This window comes from Podarcis cretensis (genome assembly GCF_951804945.1).
Source record: "Podarcis cretensis genome assembly, chromosome: 14".
In the NCBI taxonomy this organism is placed as follows: domain Eukaryota; kingdom Metazoa; phylum Chordata; class Lepidosauria; order Squamata; family Lacertidae; genus Podarcis; species Podarcis cretensis.
In genome coordinates this window covers 18,032,984-18,045,519 of record NC_137183.1, presented here as the reverse complement: position 1 = coordinate 18,045,519, position 12,536 = coordinate 18,032,984, and the positions used below count along the sequence as shown (strand labels likewise).

At 50.6% G+C, this 12,536-nt stretch overlaps 1 protein-coding gene across 1 annotated transcript in view; it reads left to right on the top strand.

The window, feature by feature from the left end:
- The window catches only part of LOC307202704 (uncharacterized protein), a gene marked incomplete at its 3' end in the record, with an annotated part of 41,243 nt that extends 33,593 nt beyond the window's left edge, over positions 1-7,650 (top strand). Inside the window, exons 2-3 of the mRNA XM_079952872.1 lie at positions 307-1,986; positions 7,594-7,650. Coding sequence (XP_079808998.1) covers positions 697-1,986; positions 7,594-7,650 — 1,347 coding nt within the window. The 5' untranslated portion in view covers positions 307-696. The remainder of the gene's footprint in view (positions 1-306; positions 1,987-7,593) is intronic.
- Positions 7,651-12,536: the final 4,886 nt, after the last annotated feature.

Here is a 12,536-nt window from a genome sequence, read left to right as displayed (position 1 = left end):
CGGACTGTCCGCAGGCTGGATTTAGAAGGCGATTTTGCCGGATCTGGCCCCCAGGCCTTAGTTTGCCTACCCATGGCTTAGGGCCTCATCAAACCTTAATCCGGCCCTTAGTCCACAATCCTCTTCCTCCCTTTTCTCTCTCTCCCATACACTACTGTCCGCTGCCCCCATCAATTCATTAAAGCCCTCAATTAAAACCTCTACAAAAGTAGGAACTGCTGGCATTTCCCCCTCTTCTGCAGCCCTAACCACCTTTGCGGGAAAAGCTCTGGAGAAAAATAAATAAAAGGGCACTCAGACACAGAGCTTTTTCACTCAGGTCCACGTCAGTTATTTTAGGCGGGAAACGCTGGGCTGTTGTTGCTACAATGTTGACAGCCGGCTGCCTATAAAAGCAGGCCGGCTGAGCTGTTTGCAGTGAGTTCGATTCCAGCTTACAAAATAAAGAGCTACTTGGAGAAATCGCTGTGTCGTCTGCTATGTCAACCCACAACTTAACACTGGCGACGAGGATGGGATCGATGGACATCAGAGCACAGCCAGATGCGGCCAGCCTCTGAACTGAGCTGAATCACTGAGCTGAATCACAGAGCGAAATCACTGAGCGAAATCACTGGACAGAACCAATTCAGAGCTGACTGTTCTGGCTAAGAGCACTGTGTTCCATCCATCGCCCTTCACGCCGGCATCGGAATCATGGCTTCACTTGTGCCTCTACCGCCGTTTGCGCCAGCCTCTGAATCATGGGACTCCTACCTCGCTCGGTTCGACTGCTACCTTCAAGCCAACGAGCTGACAGCAGTATCAAAGGATCGGAAGCGGGGCCTATTCCTCAGCCTCTGTGGGCCTGAGGTGTTTGAGACGGCCCGAGCATTGGTTGCGCCTGAAGCAGTCCAGGCAACACCATGGGACACGATCCAAGAGAAGCTCCGCAACCACTACGCACCAAAGCCGTCCAAGATTGCTGCCCGCCATGCGTTCTACCACTGGAACCAGGCAGAGGGGGAGTCAATCAACAACTACACCACCGCCCTGCGACAGGCTGCAATGCACTGTGAGTTCCGAGACTTAGACGATGCCCTGATGGATCGAATCGTCTGCGGGGTCCGGGACATCCATCTGCAACGGCGTCTCCTCGCCAAGCCAGACCTCACGCTACAGAAAGCCATTGAGGAGGCTGTGGCCTCAGAAGCTGCTGAACGCTCCGCCCAGGAGATCCGCAAGTCCAGCAGCCCGCGTCTTGCTAGGGAGCCAGTTCCGGTGCATCATGAAGAGGCCAGCAGTGATGAGGCATCCTCCAGTGAAGACGATGACGTGCACCAGACAAAGTGGGAGCGCAGGAAGTTCCAACAGAAGTCCAAGGGCCAACCGGAATGTGCCGGCTGTGGAGGCAACCATTCCCGTGCCAAGTGTCGATTCAGAGACGCCATCTGTAGGAAGTGTTCCAGAAGGGGCCACATCACTAAGGTCTGCCGATCGGCTCCGTCTGACACCCCCCCTTCATCGACTCGCAAGTCCAAGTCTTCACTCCAGTCTGCCAAGGAAAGTTGTTTTGCTCTCACCAACTGCCGCTGCCCGTCTGGAACCACGATTGGCCAAACCGACTCGCCTACGCGACGCAAGCTGAATGTCACGGTGCTCATTGAAGGAGCTCCATGTGACATGGAGATCGACACCGGGTCTGCCCTGTCCATCGTGTCATGGAGCACCATCAAAAGACTGGTACCCAGAGTGTCCAAAAGGCAACTCGACTCTCACCGCGTACACCTGAGAGACTACCAGGGAAACGACATTCCCGTGGTAGGCGTTGGCCGGTTCCGGATTGCCTTCAAGGATTTTTCGGGCCTGCTCCGGTTGGTGGTGGTCGAAGGTCAGCGGCCAAGCCTCCTAGGGCTAGACTGGTTTGATGCCCTCGGCCTGGAAGTCACCGGCATCTACTGCATCTCTAACGCAGAGACTGAGGGTCTGGTCAAAGACTTTGCCGAGGTTTTCGACGGCACCTTGGGGCAATATACAGGTACGCCCATCTCCTTTAGCCTTGATCCACAAGTCGCCCCCATCAAGCTAAAGCCACGCCGGGTTCCCTTTGCTCTCAAGGCTAAGGTGGACGAACAACTGGACAAACTGATCGCCCAAGGAGTTTTGGAGCCGGTTGACCACGCCAAGTGGGAAACCCCCATCGTCACGCCTGTCAAGCCAGATGGGTCAGTGAGAATCTGCGCTGACTACAAGTGCACGATCAACAAGGCACTTCAGCAGCACGCTTATCCGGTTCCTCTTGTCCAACACCTGCTGCATTCCCTGGGTGAGGGTAAGGTCTTCGCTAAGCTGGACCTTGCCCAAGCCTATCAACAACTGCCCGTCGATGATGCCACTGCTGAAGCCCAGACGATCGTCACCCACCGGAGGGCATTCCGTTGCTGCCGGTTGCAGTTCGGGGTGAGTGTGGCTCCTGGCATCTTCCAAAGCCTTATGGAGCGTCTCCTGCAAGGGCTTCCGGGCGTGGTACCACATTTTGATGACGTCTTGGTGTCTGCAGACTCACACCAGCAGCTGTTCGAGCGCCTCCGTGCCGTGCTGACCAGGTTCCAAGAGGCTGGGCTCAAGGTAAAGAGGGAAAAGTGCCAGATCGCCGTTCCACAGGTAGAGTTCCTGGGCTATCTTATCGATGCCTCCGGCCTTCACCCGACCACATCCAAGATCCGCGCTATCCAGCAGGCCCCCACCCCAAAGAACAAGACGGAGTTGCAGGCGTTCCTGGGGCTGCTGAACTTTTATAACATGTTCCTGCCCCACAAAGCCACAGTGGCTGAGCCTCTTCACCGACTCCTTAGCACAAAGACGCCTTGGGCCTGGGGTCATCGGGAGACGGCGGCCTTCAACGCGGTCAAGGCTCTCCTTTCATCAGACAGTGTGCTGGTACAGTACAGTGAATCCAGGCCGCTGGTCCTTGCCTGCGACGCCTCACCTTTTGGCATCGGTGCTGTCCTTAGTCACTGTTTTCCAGACGGAAGAGAAGCACCGCTCGCCTACTTTTCCAGGACGCTATCTCCGACGGAACGGAATTACAGCCAGCTCGACAAGGAGGCACTGGCACTTGTGGCTGGAGTGAAGAGGTTCCATGAATACCTCTATGGCAGGACTTTTGACCTCATCACTGACCACAAGCCACTCCTGGGTCTCCTCGCCGGTGATCGTCCAACTCCACCGGTCCTCTCGCCACGCATGCTGCGATGGACTGTTTTCCTGGCTGCCTACCACTACCGGCTCATCCATTGCCCCGGGAAATCGATGGGCCATGCCGACGCCCTCAGCCGTTGCCCTCTTCCAGCATTTGTGGAAGACCTGGCTCCAGCTTCATCGCTCCTTCTGATTGAGGATCTTCCGGCAGTGCCTGTATCGGCTGCCACTGTGGCCTCCGCGTCTGCCCAGGATCGCACCATCAGCCGGGTGCTCAACTGGGTGTGGAGGGGGTGGCCACAAGGGCCTTTTGCATCGGAGTTCCAGCCCTTCGCAACCAGACAACATGAACTCTCAGCTCATCGCGGCTGTCTGCTGTGGGGAGACCGTGTCGTGATTCCCCAGGGACTCCGTCAGCGCGTCCTGGAGGCTCTGCACATTGGCCACCCGGGAATTGTCAAAATGAAGGCGTTGGCTCGGTGTTACGTCTGGTGGCCTAATATGGACGATGCCATCACTGCCTGGGTGTCCGCCTGTCAAGCGTGCCAAGAGTCGAGGCCTGCACCACCGGCAGCTAAGGGACACACCTGGGAGACACCAAAGACACCCTGGTCGAGGGTGCACATCGATCTGGCTGGCCCCTTTCACGGCCGGACCTTTATGGTAGTGGTGGACGCCTATTCCAAATGGCTGGAGGTCGCCCTGATGCCCTCCACCACTACCGAAGCCATCATCCGGGTGCTGCGAGGCCTGTTTGCAACGCATGGGTGTCCTGATGTCCTTGTCTCTGACAACGGACCGCAGTTCACGTCAGGCACTTTTGAGCGGTATCTTTTGGGACAATGTTGACAGCCGGCTGCCTATAAAAGCAGGCCGGCTGAGCTGTTTGCAGTCAGTTCTATTCCAGCTTACAAAATAAAGAGCTACTTGGAGAAATCGCTGTGTCGTCTGCTATGTCAACCCACAACTTAACATAAATTGCAGACTGTACCTGGAAGGAGCAGAGGAAAGGTAAGTGTGGATAAATCCTGGCACAATATTCTCCACGTCTGAGTGCTCCCATGGAGCTTTGAATAAGGAATTATTTTGCCTTGCTGCAATCCTAAACTCAAAGCGACTGTGAGGGCAGGCTTGCAATTCCCAGCACCAAAAGGCTTAGAATTCCTGGTACTAGCTTCTGGAGTTTTGTTTTTTTAATTGTTTTTATTTCATTTTACAGATATAAGTTTATAACAAAACCAAATACATATCCATATAAAGAGATTTCTCTGAATCCCAAGACTCCCCCCCCATCCCCTCCATGGGGCCTATTGTCAATGGTTTCAACCGCATATTGTTTCATAATCTGTATTTTATATCTATCTATATTGTCCATAGTATTTGTTACATTACAAGTGAGATTAAAATCCTGTTGTTTTCATCTGCTTGCAGTGGTCTCTTAAGTAAATTATACATTTCCCCCATTCTTTCTTGAAGTTTTTGTCTTCTTGGTCCCTGAGCTTTCCATTCAGTTTTGCAATTCAGGTGTAGTCTATAACAGCTTGGTTTGCCATTCCTCTCTGGTAGGGACTCCAGAGTGTCACCCCAGGGCCTTTCCCGGGAGGGGGGAGGAAGGGTGGAGCGTGCCCGCAGCAGAACAGTTCATGGAAGAAATGGAGGCCCTGCACCAGCAGCTTAAGATGAATCTGGAAAGGGCCAAGGAGGCATACAAGAAACAAGCAGACAAACGTTGCCGGGAAGGGGAGACCATAAGGGTGGGGGACCGGGTGTGGTTATCCACCCAAGGCTTACCCTTCAAGGGAGGATGTAAGAAACTGAGGCCAAAACGGCTGGGGCCATTTGAGGTGACACACCAAGTGAACCCGGTGGCATTCCGGCTCAAGTTGCCAGACAACATGAAAATCCACCCGGTGTTTCATAGGTCACTGCTCTCACCGTACAGAGGGGAGTGGAGGATCCGGGGGGAAGGGGGAGAAGGGCTCACACACCCACAACTGGAAGAGAGGGAACACCACCCCCAGGTAATGGAGATACTGGATTCGCGCTGGTGGGGGAGGCAGGTGGAGTACCTAGTAGCTTGGGAGGGGGAACCCGAGTCAGAAAACACATGGGTGCCAGCAGGGGAAATAGATGATGGATATCTGGTGGAAGAGTTCCACAACAGGTACCCGAGGAAGCCCAAACCCTTGGAGAGATTCTGGGAGGAGCAATTTGGCACCACCGATGAGGAGGAGGATTTCGTGGGTTTTCCAGCTTCCGAAGGGGAAGGGGGAGAATCGTCAGGAGAGGAGGAATCGGACTGGGAAGCCCGTCCCGCACGAAGAAATCGGAGCGGGTGGGAAGCGGGGTTTGAGTCCTCGGATGACGACGGCAGCTCCTTTTGGGGGTTCCCTGCATCGTCGGCTGAAGAGGGGGACAAGGATACGTCACAGGGTCGGGCCGAGGGTGGAGGGGGTCCTGGGAGGGAGGTGGATGTCAGGGAACTGACATCGGAGCAAGAGGCGGAGGCAGGGCTCCAGAGCGATGCCGGAGAGGCAACCAGCAGGGGGGAAGGAATTCAGCGTAACACCAATAGAGAAGAGGGGGAGTTGGAGGAATTGGAGGCAGGTCTCCGAGACCCTTCACCAGAAACTAGTGGAGAGAGCGCAGGCACGCCCCTGCCTTCCCCTTACTTGCGCAGACGAGTTCCACGCAGGGAAAGTAGGAGGAGACTTGGCGTCAAACAGCTTTTCTGCTGGAAAAGGTTCAAGAGACGCCCACTGACGGATTCTGCAAGTGACTAACAGGTCACGGAGGACGAGCTGCCAGCCTGAGCATGGTTGGTCTAGCGATCTAACTAATCTGAAAGCCATTTACGCACAAGTAATCCGCTACAACCATTACATCAGCCCTGAGTGCTCACTGGAAGGACAGATCCTGAAGCTGAGGCTCCAATACTTTGGCCACCTCATGAGAAGAGAAGACTCCTTGGAAAAGACCCTGATGTTGGGAAAGATGGAGGGCCCAAGGAGAAGGGGACGACAGAGGACGAGATGGTTGGACAGTGTTCTCGAAGCTACCAGCATGAGTTTGACTAAACTTCAGGAGGCAGTGGAAGACAGAAGTGCCTGGCGTGCTCTGGTCCATGGGGTCACAAAGAGTCGGACACGACTAAACGACTAAACAACAAAAAAGAGGAATGGGGTCTCCTAACAACTCTCAGCAATGATGGATCACTACTCCCTTTGGGTATTAGAGACCCGTCAGGTGAACCCTGAGATAAGGGAGCTCTCTGGGGTCCTGAGAACCCCCTGTTGCAAATAGTCTGAACAGTGGCTATATGAAATTACTAATATTATGATATTGATGCTAATAATTTGAATATTAGTAATTTCACCAAGATCTCGTGCTAAGTCAGGCTTGTGAGTTTCCTTGCCACTTGTCCAAAGATGACTCACAACTGCCTCTCTCTCTCTCTCTCTCTGCAAACTTCTCAGGCCAGACTCCAGAGGGGAACCCAGTTAGCTACATTTTAGTCATATCGGTGCAGTGCCAAACCTCAGCAAGTGTCCCAGAAGCACAGAACGCTGGCTTTCTCAGCTGTTTGCTGATTTTGTGTCAAGTATTTGATGCAAGGGCAATTTTTCCAGGAATTGTATCACACGGGTGGGAACTGGAACAGAGGGCCAAGTTGGCCGATAAAAAGGAAAAGCAGAACTCCAGATCTGCACTCATACTTTGATGTTGTTCTGGAGCCTACATAGAAATCACAGTGCGCAGACACAATTTAAATCAAGACATGCCCTTTGAACTTTGAAAGATGCAAAAGCCGGTGCCAAGGTAAGAATTCCTTATGAATTATATTTATTATGCAAATTCTGCAGAACGGTATAATTCATTCTGCTTTCGATAGTCATAGGAAGGGCAAATAATTATACAAAGCACTGACTGCTGAAACTGCCGCTAGGAAGCCAACATCATGTGCAATACAGTGGTACCTCGGGTTAAGTACTTAATTTGTTCCGGAGGTCTGTTCTTAACCTGAAACTGTTCTTAACCTGAAGCACCACTTTAGCCAATGGGGCCTCCTGCTGCTGCCGCACCGCTGGAGCACCATTTCTGTTCTCAACCTGAAGCAAAGTTCTTAACCTGAGGTACTATTTCTGGGTTAGTGGAGTCTGTAACCTGAAGCATATGTAACCTGAAGCGTATGTAACCCGAGGTACCACTGTACTGACTCTTTTCTTGAAATTAAAACAATGTTCCAACACTTGTTAAAATATTCAAAAGTGCAGAACGTATAGCTAAAAGAGAATATATGCAAGGTATTTACATTCACATGCTGATCCAAGCATGGGCTTAAGTTTATCTTAGTTGAAGATTACAGCATCTTCTTTAAACATTCAAACAAACTGTGTTTTTCTCTCTTTCCAGTACCTGTACTCAACCGTCTGTCCATTACCCAGCCAGGCCCTTTGCAGTTCCTTCTGAGAGGTTTCCACTTTCTCCTTCCAGAAGACTTCTCCTTACTGCTTCTTTGGGAGAACATCAACTCCTGTACTTCCTTCTGTCACGTAGATTCACACAGAAACATTAGCCCTCCTCTCCTCTACTGCATTTAGAGAATTATCTAACATTTGTCTCTTCTTCAGTGTTCACAGAGATGCAGCCATGACTGCCGAGTCGCTTGCACACAAAACAAAATGGAAAATGCCATGAGATACCTCCCTGTGTGACCAGAGTCAACCAATCGCACGAGAGTTACTGGGGAACATTCCAGAATTAAACACACAGTGACGCATCTAAGCATTCCCAATTTCAGTAAATTAAATCACTATACTTAACACGGGATCCTACCAGAGATCTCCTCAGCACTGTTTCCAAGTGACCCTGCCTGCTCTTCAAGGTCTTCAACTAACAGAGGGTCCATTTTGTCCTCTGAGGGCTCTGTGGATAGCCCTGGGTCAGGGCGAGGCATGACAGGTTCCTCACAAATTGGCGGGGAGACCACTTGGTTTTTGTTGCTATATCCATCCACAATTGCATTACAGTGGACAATAAAGAAGGCTGATCGCCGAAGAATTGATGCTTTTGAATTATGGTGCTGGAGGAGACTCTTGAGAGTCCCATGGACTGTAAGAAGATCTAACCTATCCATTCTTAAGGAAATCAGCCCTTAGTGCTCACTGGAAGGACAGATCCTGAAGCTGAGGCTCCAATACTTTGGCCACCGCATGAGAAGAGAAGACTCCCTGGAAAAGACCCTGATGTTGGGAAAGATTGAGGGCAGAAGGAGAAGGGGACACCAGAGGACGAGATGGTTGGACAGTGTTCTCGAAGATAGCAACATGAGTTTGACCAAACTGCGGGAGGCAGTGGAAGACAGAAGTGCCTGGTGTGCTCTGGTCCATGGGATCATGAAGAGTTGGACACGACTAAACGACTAAACAACAACAACAGTACCTCGCGTTACATAACCCCCTGGTTACATAAACTTCAGGATGTGAATGTGGCAAACCCGGAAGTATTTTTCCGGGTTTCACCACATGCACATGCACATGCGCAGAAGTGCTCTACCACACCACACGCATGCGCAGAACAGGCACCTCCAGTAGCAAAAACCTTGGGGTCCAACCGGAGCTCTGGAATAGATCCCGTCCACAACCAGAGGTATCACTGTACTCCAATCAGCGCTGGACGACTAGGCCCAGGAGCTGCCATTTTTATTTCCCATAATGCCTCAGGGCGACAGTGCTTAAGTGAATAGCCAGTTCTTAGCAGGCATGCCAACTCGATGGGGCCAAGGCCCCCTCAATATCTGCTGACAGGGGGACAGGCCTCCTCAATTTTGAGGGGGCAGAGGAGATTGAATGCGGAGCCGAGCGTGGAGCGGTTCAGTGACTGGCTCCTCCCAAGTGCAAGAGAGGAGGAGGAGCCAGCCACTGAAGTCACGCCATGCCAATCTGGGCTCCTCCCGAAGAAGTGACATTATGCGCACAGTTCACACAGGGCCCCCTCAATTTTGAGCGCATGGCAGCGCCTCTGGCTCTTAGCCATCCAGGTCCAACTAAGAGCATGGCCACTGTCTGGTGCTGATGCCATGTGAGGCCACCAGGGTCCATTGACGCAGGAAGAGGCGCACCTGAGGCAACTTTACCAAGGGCCTCTTATCCCTGGACTGGCCTAGTTTGGCCACATACCATAGTTGAGGACCTGAAGGAAAACAAGAATGAGTAATGGAAATGGAAATGGAAGGTAGCAGGGTGGGAGGCATGGTGAGAAGAGTCAGAGACAGTTCCTCTGATTCCTGTGGTAGTTTTATGGAGTTTATGTTCCCAACTGGGAACTTCAGAGAATGATTTTGCATCTAGGAGGTGTTTTGGCAGGCCTGGGTGTGTCCTTTCCCAACACTATGAATAGGTGGAAGGCTCAAAAAAAATCCCCCTGATGGGGGACTTCCTGCTCAAGAGGAAGTGGACGGCCAAAATGGGTGTGCAAAGATGAATTTAGCTGACACTCCTCTGCTGAAGGGCAATAAACATGAGCTTCTGCAGCCATTTGGATCAAAAATAGAATTGGTCAGATGCCAGCTCTGTGTATAGGAGTTTCTAGAAAAAAATCCACACAAATAAATTATACACATAAGCTAATAGCAGATCTTTCAGCATTTTATCTCTCTTTTCTTAAAAGCTAAACAAAACAGACAGTGGGGAAGAGACCCTGATGGATCCCCCAACCCCAGATAAAAGATTCAGCTGCCTATTGTATAGATGGCAAAATGGTGGCTCTTTATCTTTATTTATCTTTATCTTTATATAGTGATAATGTCAATAAATTGGTATTGTATTATTGTGACTTTGGCAGCATAAGGCTCAGTCATTTTGGCAGGAGCTGCTCTGTCCTCCTGACCTGGACATTGCCACCTCTTGTACTCCTGGAGGAGGCACTGTTTACCAAGGGCAAGACACCCCAAGAACCACCACTGACACCTGCAAGTACAGTGGCACCTCGGGTTAAGAACTTAATTCGTTCTGGGGGTCCGTTCTTAACCTGAAATTGTTCTTAACCTGAGGTACCACTTTAGCTAATGGGGCCTCCTGCTGCTGCCACGCCGCCGGAGCACGATTTCTGCTCTCATCCTGAAGCAAAGTTCTTAACCCGAGGTACTATTTCTGGGTTGGCGGAGTCTGTAACCTGAAGCGTCTGTAACCCAAGGTACCACTGTAGTCGCTGCTCTTAACTGTTTTATGAGGACTGCAATGTTAAGAACTTGTGCCTGAGACTGCCTTTTCCTCCTCCCTCCTCCTCGCGTTTTCCTTGCGTGCCAAATCTTTTTAGATGGTAAACCAGAGGGCAGGTTTCTTCTTACTTGTCTTATTTTTGTAAGCCACTCTGGGACTTATTTTTTGGGGCTAAAGAGCAATGGGTCTAAATGTGGCAAATGAATAATATAGGCTACACACCCTCTTAAGCCACACTCTTCACTAGTCCCGCTTTGTACCCTCAAGTTTTCCTCCTGGTTGGGAGGTGTCCTTGAACTCTGTTCATGCGGCATGGCCGTGTAGAGATTTGATCCTGACCTTTGTTATACTCTGGCACGCAAATTCTCTCTAATGAGATGCTTCTTCAAGAAGGGAAGTAACCACAGTGGCCAATGTCTTCCCGCAGTCCCCCGCCCACCGGTGCTGAGCTAATATCGGCAGATGGAGGAGAGAACAGCTGCCAGCTGAAGTTCGGAACACCACAATGTTTACAATGCTGTTGGCAGCTGCAAGGGCCCTTGTCTGCAACACCAAGATTCCCCACTGTTTATTACCATCTGAGGAGCTGAATCAAAAAGCAACAGTAGGAAATGCTGGGATCTTCCCCTCTTCCGCAGCCCTAACCACCTTCGCAAAACAGATCTGTTCAAGATCCCCCAGGGAACAATGCTGTGTACTTAAAATAGGCATTGCTTGCTGAGAACCTTTGTATTTCACCCCCCTCAGCCAGCCCAACCAGGGAGCTGAAATGCTTCTACATTTACCTAAGGGTGGAAATCAGACCCTTTAAAGTGTCTCTATTTTCCAGGGACATCCTAGATTTACAGAAGCCATCCCAGTTTTTAATTTGATCCCAGAATGTTGGAGGGTATGGAGTTATGTGACCCCTGAGCCAAAGAGATAAGTAACTCTACAACCTTTAGAAAGACATCTGATGGCAGCCCTGTACAGTGGTACCTCAGGTTACAGACGCTTCAGGTTACAGACTTCGCTAACCCAGAAATAGTACCTCAGGTCAAGAACTTTGCTTCAGGATGAGAACAGAAATCGCACGGCAGCAGTGCAACTGCAGCGGGAGGCTCCATTAGCTAAAGTGGTACCTCAGGTTAGGAACAGTTTCAGGTTAAGAACGGACCTCCAGAACGAATTAAGTTCTTAAACCGAGCTAACACTGTATAGGTTTACTATGTTTTTATATGTGTTGGAAGCCACCCAGAGCGGCTGGACAACCCAGTCAGATGGGTGGGATATTATGATGATGATGATGATGATGATGATGATGATGAACATCCCTATTCCATCAGAGAAAGTTTGGAGGGTATGGGAAATTCTCCTCAACTCTAATCTTTTTTTCTAGACCTTGAAGGGGGAACCTCAGCTCTGGGGGCCAAATGTGGCCCTCTGGGTCTCTCTGGCTGTTGGCTCAGCCACCTCTCTTACTGGTCTTGCTTTGCACCCTGCTTAAGGGTTTTTGCCTGGCTGGAATGTGTCCTCAAACTCTGACAGTTTCTTGACTTGGACCCTGTACAGTGGTACCTCAGGTTAAGAACTTAATTCGTTCTGGAGATCCGTTCTTAACCTGAAACTGTTCTTAACCTGAGGTACCACTTTAGCTAATGGGGCCTCCCGCTGCCGCCACACGATTTCTGTTCTCATCCTGAAGCAAAGTTCTTAACCTGAGGCACTATTTCTGGGTTAGCGGAGTCTGTAACCTGAAGCGTCTGTAACCCGAGGTACCACTGTACATGGAAAACAGACATTCTACAGCCTTTGCCCATATAGCACCACTGTTTGTCGGAATAGTGAGATTGGCATATTAAAATGAACACAGACATGTTGCTTTGGTCCTCCCCTCTCAACTGTCAGGATTCCATGGTCACTGAGCTTGCTCACAGTTCACTGGACTGTTTTGGGGGCAGGTTCCCAACAGCCTGGTACTTTTCTTTAATAATTTTGGCTTCCGCCAAGCTTCCCAGTGCCTCCTTTTCACGAGTGGATACGCCACTTAGCTATGTATATAAAGCCACATCATTCAAAGCTTGGAAAGAGTGGAGTCATCTCTCTCTTTTTTGGCATTAGTATATTACCTATCATACAGAGAGAAGCACAATTAGA